The following is a 13,277-nucleotide window of genomic DNA, read 5'->3' on the forward strand; positions in this document are numbered from 1 at the left end:
CCATTGCTCCAGCTCCCTCTTCTTTAATTTCTTTCAAGGATGCTTTATAGTTTTTAATAAACAAGTCCAAACACTTGTATTATTAAATTTGCTTTGCAGTATTTTCTTCTATTGTAACTGGAATTGTTCCTTAATTTCATTTTCAGACTGTTCATTGCAAGTATGTAGTAATACAACTGACCTTGTATGTTGATCGAATATTCTAAAACTCTGATAGACTTACATCTATGAGCGTGTGTGTGTGTGTGTGTGTGTGTGTGTGTGTGTTTGTAAAAGCATGTGTAAGAGCAGAGGTAGTCTTAGTATTTTTTGTACATAAAATCCTGTCACCTCCAAATACAGGTAGGTTTTGTTTCTTTTTCTTTCCAGTCTGATTACATGTTATTTCTCCTTCTTGCCTAGTTTCCCTGACTAGGTCCTTGAGAATAATGTTAAGTGGAAGCAGAAAGAGCAAGGTCTTCTCATCTTATTCCTGATCACTTGGGGATGTTTTCAGTATCGCATCATTGTATGTTTATCGGCAGTGTTTTTTGATTTATTTATTTTTTTATGCGGATGAGTCTTCATCCCACATTTGTGCCTGGTACCTGCAAAGGTCAGATGAGGGCAACTGGGCCTGGAATTGTGAACGGTTGTGAGTCTCTGTGTGGGTTCTGAGAATTGAACCCAGGTCCTCTGCAAGAGCAGCAAGTGCTCTTAACTGCTGAGCCATCTTTTTTAGCCCCAGTTTTTGCTTTTTTCCCCTCACATTCCTAGACTGTTGGGGATTATTACTATCTGTAGGTATTGGGCTCGTCTGTTGGGAGGTTGCTGGGGTTTCCCACCCTTGGATCTGGCTCTTTGGTATATTTGATTTTTATACATTGAGTGATCTTTTGAGTTCCTTGACAGCTTCTGCCATATTGCTAACCTCTTAAGCCCAGGGTTCATATCTTCCAGAATATTTATAATGATAGTCTTTGAGATATCCCTCAAGAGCCATTCGTGCTCAGAGCTCTTTCCATTCCTAAACAATCATGTCATCACGCATGGCAAAGAAGCAGTCGGTGCCTAGGTGCCCCGATCAAATTCTCTGCTCTGGCTTTGCAGAGAGCACTGCTCCCCAGCTGTTCACTCCCTGGTTTATATTCGTGCATCTAGATACATGGTTTCCAAAGAGTTGTCCCTGGGCCAATAGCATTAGCATCACTTGGGGACTTGTCAGAAATGTGAGGGAGGGAGTCCCACGGAGCCATGCAGAGCCAGCCAAATTCTGGAAGAGCTTAGGAGCTGTTTTAACTAGTCCTCTAAGGGACTCTGCTGCTTGTTCAAACTTAAGAGTGATTAAGGTTTATGATGCTGAGCCGGTTCTGGGGGACGCACCATTTCCCTCTCCCCGCCTTGCTTCAGTCATCGAATTTGATATCTTTCTTGCTCAGCTTTGGCTCTCCTTTCATGTTTAGCAATATTTGGCTTTGTATTCCACTCTGTTTGTAGCTGCCTGTTAGCAGAGCTCTGAGTGATGGAATCTGTCTATCTAGCAAACCTGCTGTCATGTGATTATTAGGGAGGGCTAGGAAATGCTTCGGGGTAGCTCAGCTCCCGATTTATTCCGCCTGTGTATCTCCAGCTTCTCAGGAAGCTGTCCATCTTTTCTCACATATGGGGACGACTGTCTTTGCTGGGCATACACAGGGGTCAGGGAAGGCTTGTTGGACTGGTTCATCCCCTGTGGCTGTCCAACTTCGTGCAGAATTCCTGGGCTCTGGTGCTGCCTCCGGAGCCTGCTGTGTTCTTCAAGCTCCCTCCATGGGCCCCAGTTCTTCCCCTGCAGAGCTGAGCTCAGACCATCTTTCTGCTGAGCAGGATTTCTGGGCACTTGGCCTTTGCAGTCACTCAAGACTCCACACTGCACAGTCCACATTATGCTCCACTGACACCATCTTGAATTCCTTAATGATTTTGAATAATGGGCTCTAAGCTTCTATTTTGCCCTAGGCCAAGCCAGTTTTGTAGCCATCCCTAACTCCATCCTTCAGATCTCTCTGCCTTTTACTGTGTGTGTGTGTGTGTGTGTGTGTGTACTTATACAGTTTGGGTTTTCAGAGGACATTCCTTCTTATTTCCCATTGCTGCTGGAGATTCATGTGGAATTAATTTCTGTCCTTTGTAGAGGTTTGGGGCAGAGGAAGACGTCTGGGTCATGCAATCAATTTATTGTCTTCATTCCCCACTACTGTGCTGCTCCTAAAATAGGAGAGCAGTAACTGCTGCGGCAGAATGGAGCACAATGCCCCCACCTTGGTTGGCATGCATGGCCACTGTGCTCCCCATAGTTGTCAATTCCCAGGGTTAGCGAGTTCTCTGTTACTACAGGAATTAAACATCCTTGGGCAGCTACCATGAAGGACATTAAAAAGCGAGCACCAAACTATTGCTAAGGCTTGAGATACTGAGATCACCTCAGAGGGTCTGGGCATTTCTCCCCGTCTCCTCCGCCCAGGCTGGAGTTCTAGTTCAGTGGAGATGGACAGGCTTGCTGAGGCTCAGGTCCATGTGGAGCGCCTCCCTGCTTCATCTCTAGACCTCACTGTCCTGGACTCTTCCTCCAGGGACCTGCCCTGAGGTCCCAGTCTCCCCACTGTCTCTCCTGCCCAGTATGGCTCATCTGCCCCTCACCCACCCATCTGAGCACCATTGTGTCTTTCTGGCTTGCACTTCCCTTCCACAGCCTGGCATACGAGGCCCTCATGATCCCAGTGCAGTCAGTCAGGTGTCCTGACATCCATCCCTCCCTCCCTCCCTCCCTCCCTCCCTCCCTCCTTCTCTCCCTCCCTCCTCACTCACTCACTCACTCACTCACTCACTCACTCACTCACTCACAGGATACTTTGTGGAGGCAGACCCACCCAGTGCTAGATTGTCAGCTAGGTAATTTGGGCAGGGCCTCAGATTTGATTGATTGCCCATCCTCCAGCCCACTTGTGGCTGTGACACTTTACTTAATTAACCGGCTGCTTTAACAAGATGGGGTGAAATAAAGTGGGGGCTAAGAGGACACAGAGCCAGGGCAGATCAAGGGGCACACTATGTGGGGGAACAAGGGTAGAGGTGGGGAGGAAGGTATGTGAAGCTGGGAGGTCTGGGGAGCATCTGAAGTCCAGATGATTTTCTTTCCTGTTTTTGTGAGTTGGGTCTCATTAGGTAGTTTAGCCTAGCTGTGAGCTGCAGACCCTCCTGCCTGGGTTTCTTGAGTGCTGAGATTACAGATATGTACCACCATGCCTGGAGTTCATTTTCACTCAAGTTGGGGCTTGAGGAATGAAGATAGGGAATAAAAAGAGATAGGGGTGGATCTTGGGGAGGAGGCAGGGAAAGAAGGCCGAAGCTGGAGGTTCTGTATGTAGGCTGAGGAATTCGGGGCTTTCCCAGGAATGACTCTTGGTCTTTGAAATGACCTAAGTCGGCTCACGATGAGCTAGTTTTGGCAGAGCTCATTATGAAGAGCATCTTGCAGAATTAAAGGAGCACACCAGGACCTAGTCACTGTGGGCCAGGGATTGTAGGCAGTGATCTTTACTAACCCAAAGCTCAGTAGTGCTTAGCATTCGGGGAATAGCCCGTCTAGGAGGCACGGACAAGCTTCCCACGCCAGCCTCGTTTATGATCTGAACTAACCCAGCTGGCCTGAGCCTGCTCCCCAAGCCCAGGAACGGGGGCGTATAGGACACATAGGGGCTTCAGGATTCCTGTGCCATGGGATGACAGGCAGGGGACTCCTAGACTCTTCTTCAGGTCTGCAACCCTCCCCAGCTGCCACTCAGCCTCCCCTCGGATGCTGGGAGCAGCTTCTCTTGTTCAGCATCCTCGCTGAAAGAGATCAGTTCACAGCTGCACACTTTGCTTCTCTTGCTGGAGGGAGCTTGTGGTTTTCTGGAAGATGGATGGAAAGAGGACAAAGATTACTTGGGAGGCCATTAGCAAGGGTTGGAAGTGTCTTCTTTCGGGGAGGAGATGCTGTGGCCAAACTCCCCAGAATGTATAAACTTTGGAAAGGCAAGACTTATGGGACTACGGGCCTCAGTGGCCCTAGCTCCTAACTCCCAGTCCCCAGACTCCAACTCTGAGTCCTAAACCCTAAGCCCTAACCACAGCCTCTAACCATGGCTCCTAGTCCGTAGCCTGCAGCCGACTCCACATAACTCTCCTGCTCATTAGAGCTTCTGGCAGCTCCTGTGATAGAAGAAAGCTTAAGCTGAGGCAAAGTGGTTGGGCCCAGGGGCCCTGGAAAGTTCCAGGCCAAGTGGGGTCTCATTTAGGCAACGCTGAGCCAGCTGCACATTTGGTTAATGGGCCATGTCCTGGGAGCCTACTAATCAGGAATCCGGGCTTCGAAGCTAAGATGATTCTTCTGCCACTAGTAGTAGCTCTGAGGGGAGATAAAGCTGATCTGAACTGAGAAGGCAAGGCCGGCCTGCTGCTGTTGCTCCCTCCTCTGTACACATCATTCGTGTTGTGGATAGTAGGCTCACCACCATGGTGACAGGTCTGAAATTATGGTACACTGGGTGGTGGGATGGCTTAGCAGGAGGATTTGAATTCCAGGCAAGCCTGGGCTACAATAGTGAGACCCTGTTTTCAAAAACCCAGGGGTTGATCAGGTTGGAGGGACACAAGGTAGGAGAGGTGACAAGAATAACCAGAATGCATTGTATAGATCTATAAAATAGCAAAGAACAAAATTTATAAAGAAGAAACAAAGTGACAACTACAGAAAGACTCATTCTGGCTTCCCTCAGCATCCTCGGCAGGTTCCTCGGTCCCTGGCTCTAGCATCACTGTGGGGAAGCTAAGTCTGCAGGAGACACTGGCCAGGCTCAACACCCCTTTCTTACAGGGCCTTCTCTGCTCTCTCCCTCCCACTCAGCCTCTGCCTAGAAGACTCTCCCTTCACCACCTGAGCCCTCCAGAGAAGCCATGGCCTAGAGATCCTGAGAGGGAGAGGCTGGGTGATGGGAGTAAGAAGTCATCAGAACCAGGGTGTCATGGCCAGGCGGTGGCCTCCTGAGTCTCCAGCTCGTTCTCTATGAAGGGTCTGTTTTGTAGAGGCGGAAGCCCTAGTCGGTTTGGGTGTGGAGAACACAGGGCAGGACATGAAGGACCTGCACTCCTAGATAAAGCCTACTGAGTCTACATAGGAGTAGCCATGCCCTTGGTGGCTGCGAAATCTCTGAGCTCGTCTTTGATCTCCTTCCTTAACATTCCCTTCTCCAAATCTGGGCACAGCCTGTGCACCAGTAGCTTAAGGCCATGGGCCTCCTGGCTTCCCCAGCTTTCTCTATCCCAGCTTCCCCAGCAGCGAGAGTCTCAGACCCTCTGCTACTTCTTGATTACACAAGCCTGCTGGGGAGAATTCTGCCCCAGCCCAAGGCTTTACTCACTTTGTGGTCAGGAAACCAGCACTGGGACCACAAGCTCATAAAGGCCTAGGCGTGAAACTTCTGTGAACTTGTGCAAACCAAAAGGGCCTCCCTTATCTGGTAGGTGTATAAGAAATACCAGTACATTTTTATTGTAGTTTGGGCTGTGGTCAGTGCGCCAAAGAGTTCTTGGTTTGGGCTTTACTGTTCCCAGTTCTGAATGATTTTATCTCCTATTTTGTGGTTTGTGAGTAAAGTCTGACAGGTCATGTGCCCCAGGCTGAGGCTTTGTCATCAGTCCTGCACTGAAACACCTCAAAGGACTGCCAAGATGGGTGCTTGGCCTTCCTCCATCCCATCTGGCTGTGCTGCCCCACCTCTCCCCTCCCTCCAACAGAAGCCTGGGCACAGGCAGGGCAGGACACCGATGCTTCTTTCCATCTGCTGTACTTCTCTAGGTTGGCAGTGTCACGGTGTATGCTGAGTGTAACTCAGAGGCAGGCTATTACCCATCCTATCAGGGAGTAAATTCTCTCTTCTCTCACCCAGTCCTGGATGGGGGTAGCAGGTACATGGGAGGGCAGATGTATCACTCCACTCCCTACTCCATTATGCAAAATGGCTGGCGGAGGCTAGCGGTGGTGGACTTGGGAGATGGTAGGCTCCCAGTATGTGTGTTCTGAGCCAGGAGGTGGAGGGTTCCAGGGCACGGAGAGTCACTGCTGTGCTCACAAGGAACCCTGAAGAGGCAGGATCACACCCAGATTGAGAGTCTCCAGAACAAAGTCGGCACCTTTGGCGCTTTTCTTGCTTTCTGTCACAGCCATTGCTGTTCCTTTTGCCCAGAACCCAGCTAATTATATTGCTGGTTTCTGGGTGCAATAGAAGCGAGCAGCAGGAGCTTCGGATATGGAGATATTGTGAGTTGCTGTTGCACCGAAGCTTGGCTTTCATACTTATTATATTCATATAAATGGGCTTCCTGCCCAGGGTCACCTGCCCCCACAGCCTGTCTCCCCTGGGCTTAGCATGCCGTGAGCATGATGTTTGCTGACCACTGAGACACCCTGTCTTTTTCTCTTCCTTTGGAAGCTCCAATCACGGCTCTGCTGAAGGCTTCCAGGGGTGTCAGTTGAAACTGGTCCCCGGCCCCCCATCCATCGTGGCTGGCAGCATTCAGCACCGTGCTCCATGCAGAGGTCTTTCTTGCCCTGCACACACTTTGTTTTTCATCTCTGTATCACCCACAGCCCTTGGCACCATGAGTGGGAAACAGAATGTGTGTTTGGAATGTGTGACCCCATTTCTGTGTTAGGGAAAATGATTTTGCCCAGATACACCTACGCTCCATGGCCTTAGGTGATATACAAGAGTGATGCCTGGCATTGGTGTCTGATGCTGGGCCTTCCCAGATTTCTCTTTGCATCTGAGCTACCGTTACTCTCATTCCTCTGATGGAGCCACCTCATCATGCTGGGTAATGGCCACTCCATGAAGGCCCAGGCCTCTCTTCTCCAACTGGACTCTTACTGGACACAAACTCGGTCCTGTGTCCAGTAAGTACTGTAGCATCGGCTCTGGGGAGTACTCTGAGCTCCCACACACATTAGCCGTTGGCTCTGTCCATCTGGTTCTGCCTTGTGTTGGGGGCAAGGACAAGAGACAAGATCACGAGCTAGTTGTCACAAGTAAATCAGTAAGTAAACACTAAGTGCGGACGGGGCATGGCGGCACACAGCTTTGATCTCAGCATGAGGGAGGCTAAGGGCAGGCAGATCTCTGAGTCCAAGGCCAGCCTGGTCTTCATAGAGTTCCATGCTAGACAGGGCTACATAGTGAAACCCCGTGTCAAAAATAAACAGCAGCAGCAGCAGCAGCAGCAGCAACAACAACATCAGTGATCCTAAGGAACTGAGTGTTGGTTAGCTGCCTTCCTGTGTTCTAAGAGCTCTAAGTACTCACTGCACAAGGACCCTCTGAGCAAGGTACTGGTGCAGCCCTCAATTCTAGAAGTCTGTGGCATAGAGGCTATGTAGTTGGCTCCCATAGACACAGTAAGTGAAAGACAGCAGGTGTCTATACATCCAGTTTTCAGTACCCAAAGGGTCTCAAGAGAGCATTGGGTCCATAGGAATGAAGCTCAGAAAGGGAAAGGGAGTTACATCGGGTCACACAGTGGATTGGTGAGAACCAAGTCCTAGCCTCAGACCCCAGCTGGATGCTCTTTTCATTCATAGACCCCTATAAGGAGGTTATAGACCCTTCCAAGGAGGAGGGAAACAGAGACTTGGATCCAGGTGACATGAGGCATGGAGGTAGTTGTGACAGACAGAGGGCTGTGGAAATAGGGGCTCTGAGAATGGTGTCTTAGATCACAAATATAGAGTCAGACACATTTGAAAAAGGAGTCATAGCAGTCCCTAGAGTGCTGGCTTGGAAGACAGAAGCAATTTCTGGGTAGCACTGCCCTTGAGGTCCTGTGGGGAAGGGAGATCCTGGAGGGGGTGTCCCACAGTGCTTGGGCACTTGCTTAGAGAACCAGGGTTGCTTCAGATGCTTTTTTGGGGAGTGCAGTATGGAGCAATGCAGAATTACTTGGGAATTCCTAGTCATGGAGAATATGAAGTGTCTGGGAACTCTCCATAGAAGCCATAGGCAGCAGGATACAAACTGAGAAGTCTGGTTGGAGAGAGGTTTAACTACTGTTGCCTAAACACAGTACCCAGCTCAGACCCTTAGAGGACAGTGTGATGGGCAAGGGGGCAGCATCCAGCAGCTGCTTTATAAGATACAAGAGGAAAGGAGCCAGCAAAGATAACCCTAGGAAAGCTAAGGTCAAGGGCATAACCAAGGAGCCAGCCAGCACTCAGCTATGGCGATGTGGGGGCTCAGGGCTGGGTCACACACACACAGGCCGAAGGCTAACCCTGAGGTGGAGGGGGCAGGGTGGGAAACTTGGGTGGTACATCTGCCACCCTCAGCTCTGGAGGGGTAGTGGTAACTGCCAACAGCTCCCCAGGGGGGTGCGGAGTCGGTGCAGCAGAGCAGTGACCCAGCTGCTCATGTCCTTTTTGTTTCCACAGGAGAAGGGGCCACAGCGTGCACATCCAGCATCTTGCAGGAGAAGCAGCGTGAGTTATACCTGGCTGTACAGAGGCCTTTCCTTCCATTGGATGAATGATGGCCCCTGGGCCTGGCCCCCTCTGAGGCTTAGAGTTCCAAGGGTAGAAGATCTCTCCCATCTTATACCTGGGTGGGAACAGAAAGCCTAGGTCTACTCAGCATGGCTTTAGGCAACTTCCAGCAGTCATCGTTGGTCCTGTGCTGACCAAGATCTGAGCGAATAAGGCCATTCAAGGCTGTGTTCCAGAATGTGGTCCCTTTTAAATACATGGTTCACTTTCCAGATATTGTCATTGTATGTGTGAGCACGGACAAGTGTGACATCAAAGGACATCTCTCAGGAGTTGGTTCTTGCTCTTCATCATAGGTTCTGGGGTCAAACTCAGGCCAGGCTTGCGTGGCAAGCACCTCTACTACTGAGTTGTCTCCAGCCCTGGATGTGCTGGTCCTTAAACTCCCCTCCCAGAACGACTGCCTCTGCACTCAGGCTCCTGGGGTTGACTTTGGGGTTTCCTGCTCTTGTCATTTCCCCCCCTATGTCACGCCAGCCTATCTTGACTTCTGCCAGTTTTCTTAGAAAGATGGGTATGGGATTGGGTGTTCTAAGGTCATGCCAGCATGCTGGCCACATGTCCTGTGGACACACCTGTGACTCGGTGGGCAGCACCTGTGCCAAGTCTTGTCTATGGGTAATGCTGACTTCCTTATGAGGCTAGGTTTGGGGCAAGTGCTCAGAACCGCTCTCATTTCCTGCCTGCTGTTCTGCTTGTGGCTATAGCTTTGAGAAGGTCAACCCATTTGCTTCTTAGCTTCCCAGGCCCCAGCCTTCTGTGGAGGGTGTGTAGACATCAGCATCCACAACACTATGGTCCAGGCCTTTAGCACAGTGCCCCTGGTGCCCCGTGTCACAATGCACAAAGGCAGTGCTTCTCAGAAGGGCTGGCGATCTGGTTCTTCTGTCATAACCAACCTCCAGGGTACTGACAAAGAGAAAGGTGCCAGGAAAGAGGGGCAGACAAATTTGTGCCTGCAGGTTCTTAATTTTTGGAGGTGACAAAGTGGTGTCACAGAGACTCAGGCCATTAATGAAAAGAATTTCAAGAGCTGAGCCATTACACCAGGAAGCAGGGATCGAGAGCTCTGGCCCTGGCTGTGGCCGTGTGTGTGTGTGTGTGTGTGTGTGTGTGTGTGTTTGGCGGGTGGGTAGAAGGTCTTTGGAGAAGGCGGGCAGGGGAACAGTTTGGGAGTGGTGGTTTGAATAATGGCAGGGTTTTCACTCTGCTGGTTCCTAGTTACCTGGCACCTGTCCCTGGTTCCCTTAGGGTACAGGAAGACAGGCTTGGTGGGTGTTAGCTACAATAGATATCTGGGTGTGGATTGGGCTGTGGCTGGCTGGTTTTGAAAGGCACATTCATGGGCAAGTTTGATCTCTGTTTGAATTAGCCCACGTAAGATTGCCAGCTTCTCACTGACCCGGAAGTCTCCAATAAATTGAACTGCCAAGAAGTTAAAACCAAAAACCCAAAACCAAAACAACAAAACAATCACCGAGGGAGGGAAGAGCCCAGATTAGCTCTGCTGGGATTCCTTTTTTTTTTTTTTAAATATTTATCTTAGAGACAGAGTCTCACTGTGTAGTCTGAGATGGCCTCAAACTTTTGGCAATCCTTCTGTTTCAGTTTCTTAAGTGCTAGGAGTACAGGCATGTACCATTATGACTTGCTGCTGCTGGGCCTTTAGCAATAGCTTGTAGGTGAAAGCTAGCCACCTGAAGCAGGCTTTGTCACCAAGAGGCAGGTCACAGCTCCCTTCTCCACGGTTCCCACATCACAATTGAATTGACAGAATGCTTAGTGTCTCCTGAGCCTCCCTGGGAAAAAAATTGCATTTCAATAGCAGCAAAGTCTTTTTTATTTCGTGGTTATAGATTTTGGTCAAAATTATATTGCTGAAAGCTGTTATTATATCCTGCTCCTCAAGGATATTTTTTATGAAGGAAAAAATATCAGTTGATGTTAAGAAGAATTTTAGAGCCATAAAATCTGTGTCTTGGAGGCTGTCTGGGCTGATGCTACCCACGTTGAAACCCAGTATGTTTGGCAGGAAGGAAAACTTACACTCTAACCTCCTTTTCTCTGATGGCAAAAGTCTTTAGCTGAGAGTAATGCTTTTCACATAACTCTATAATTATGTCCTGCCTACAATTTCAGACATTAAAATCATTTTTCTTTTATGAAGTGGTGCTGGTAATTGGTGGTAATGTGTTTGTTTATTTTTAAATCCTAAATGGGCAAGATAAACATTAGTGACCTGAATTTAAAAAGGCGGTATCCACAGCTTACATTTAGAATGTGTTTTTCCACTGGGTACTTTAAGACTCTGAAACTAAGATATTACTCTGGGTGAGGAATCAGATCCCTGCTACCAGGAAGCGGCGCTGTGACGTCTGGGCTTTAAAGGGAGAAGGTCTATGTGTTACATTCAGAAAGATGGTTGAACTCCCTGCTTTCTAGGCCAGCTGAGGGTATCAGAGGCTGTATAAGGGATGCGCAGAAAGGATCCTATAGTTCTTAATTATACCTTGCATTTGCATAAGGCTTCACAGCTGGAACCTCTGGGCCAGATGTGAGGGTGCATCTCACAGAGCTGCGTTGTATTGACTCTCTGCTCATCTTATGGCTGCCTGGCTCACCATCATGGACACAATGTTTCTCCCCTGTTATGGTTGAGATATGAGATATGAGGCCTCACCCCCACCACTGGCCATGGGAATCACAAGAAGAAATCTTGGCCTCCAGCTGGAGGGTCCAACCACTAAGAACTGATAGATTTATAATTTGATGTCACTGGGAGGTGGCAGCAATGACTGCAGTCATTCTCTTGGGGATATCTTGTCTCTAGCTCCTTGTCCTGCCTCTGCTTCCTGGCCACCTTAAGGTGAACAACTTTGTGACTTCACACCTTTCTGCCATCTTTCATCACATCACAGAAACACCTGAACCCCAATAAATCCTTAAACCTTTACATTGTTTCTTTTTGACATTTGGTCACAATGATAAAAAGCTAACTAACAGGTGGGAGGTTACCCAGCCTTATTCTAGCAGTTCTGGGGCTTGTGTGCTCAGGACTCCCTGATCCTTGGTGGCTTCCAGAGTCCTGCATTTGTCTGCTATTGGAAAGATGGCCTAGAATCCCAAGACCACTTGTGCTATTTAGAACCAGGTAGGAAGAAACTGAGGAATCCTCATGTATGAGGACAGGGTGGGAACTTGGACCAGGGAGCAGGGGGCCTGGACCATTTCTTCCAGCTTGCCTTGCAGTTATGACCAGGACTGGGGCCTGTTCTTCTGTTGGCACATGGAGTCCCTGTGAGTCTGTTATTCTAGGTGTTTCTGCTGCTGCGTCTTTGTTCCCTGGTTTCCTTTGTCCACATCTCTTTGTGTTTCTGCCTTTCACTGCCTGGTGATAACAGGGACATTTTCAGATACTTCCCATGTGTCTGAGTGAGCCTTACCCTGGTACTGTGGGTCCTGAGAGACCAAAGCTCACTGCTCTGTTCTTCCCTTCAGAGAGAAAAAGTACCATTCTCCATAAACCGGAAGTCCAAACCTGGCCTCCTTCTAGACATCACCCCCACCATCTTCACCACCACCTTGCCAAATTGGCCCCCAGGGCAGCCCGATGCCTCCAGAAGAACTCAGGCTGCCCTCCTTCTCTTGGCCCCTGTCCCTCATCTAAAGGAAGCTTAGCCTTCTCTTGAATAACCCGCCCTGGCTTCCCACACTGGCCTCCATGGCTCCAGTATCTCCCACACACCTCTCCTTAGGAGTGGCTGGGAGGTCGTTGTAGGAAATCTGGACCTTCTAACCCTGTCTGTCTCACTCGCTCATGCCCAGTGCTCCCTGTCCCCTGTCCCCTGTCCCCTGGCTGTTCTCTCTTTCCTTCCATCGGTGTCTCTGCTGTGTCAGTTTGGATTTTAATTGTGTGTGTGCATGCAAGCCCCTGTCCTTTCTAGAGAATGATCTCTAGTAGCACATGCGTCTCACAGGACAGTGGAGAAGCCTGAGATCCCACCCATCCCAGCATCCCAGTGGGAGAGCGGAGCCATCCCCCTTCCTAGCAGACAGTATGAAGGACGCAGGTCCCTGGGGACCCTCCCCTCCCTCCCCCTCATGGCTGCAGAGACCGGATGTCATGCTACATGTAGAGAGTTGCCCTGTCCTTGCCATGGGCTTTCTGCATTGTCTATAGGGCAGGGAGTCCACTACCTCCATTTACACCCCACACAAGTGTTCCCAAAGGCCTCCTCTAGCCCTCTGCCTCAGTAGCTATTTGGTTTTGCTCTCTGATACCCATTAAATCTGGAGTGTGGAAGGGCTGACACCATGATTTCAGGGTCACAAGGTGAAAACAAAGCTGGGCAGGAGCTGATGACTTCTGAGGAAGGCAGTCATTTTGTCCACTCTGCTTCGCCAACCTCAGAGGTTACCCGTGCCTGGCCAGTTTGGATCTAAGTGCCCTCCTGTCCTGCAGCTTCTCCTTCCCAGGTGCCCCAGGAACCCGGCACGTGCTCTGCCCATTGTGTTGCACAGATACTTTCTGAAGGATATCTCGTCACCACCCACCAACCCCTAACCCCACAACCTTGTCCCCAATCTCTTTGGGTCCGGACTGTTCATAGGAAAGGGACACATGAGGACATCTGGAGCTTCCTCTGCAGGGAAAAAGTTTGCCCACGTGGCTTACAACAGGAGC

At 49.7% G+C, this 13,277-nt stretch overlaps 1 protein-coding gene across 3 annotated transcripts in view; it reads left to right on the plus strand.

Moving 5' to 3' along the window:
- Positions 1-13,277, plus strand: part of Pitpnm3 (PITPNM family member 3) — an 81,951-nt gene that overhangs the window by 33,177 nt on the left and 35,497 nt on the right. For all 3 annotated transcript variants that reach the window (XM_052196564.1, XM_052196565.1, XM_052196566.1), the window contains exon 4: positions 8,483-8,530. In XM_052196564.1, the coding sequence (XP_052052524.1) occupies positions 8,483-8,530 (48 nt within the window). The remainder of the gene's footprint in view (positions 1-8,482; positions 8,531-13,277) is intronic.

Source organism: Apodemus sylvaticus, chromosome 10 (assembly GCF_947179515.1).
Source record: "Apodemus sylvaticus chromosome 10, mApoSyl1.1, whole genome shotgun sequence".
In the NCBI taxonomy this organism is placed as follows: domain Eukaryota; kingdom Metazoa; phylum Chordata; class Mammalia; order Rodentia; family Muridae; genus Apodemus; species Apodemus sylvaticus.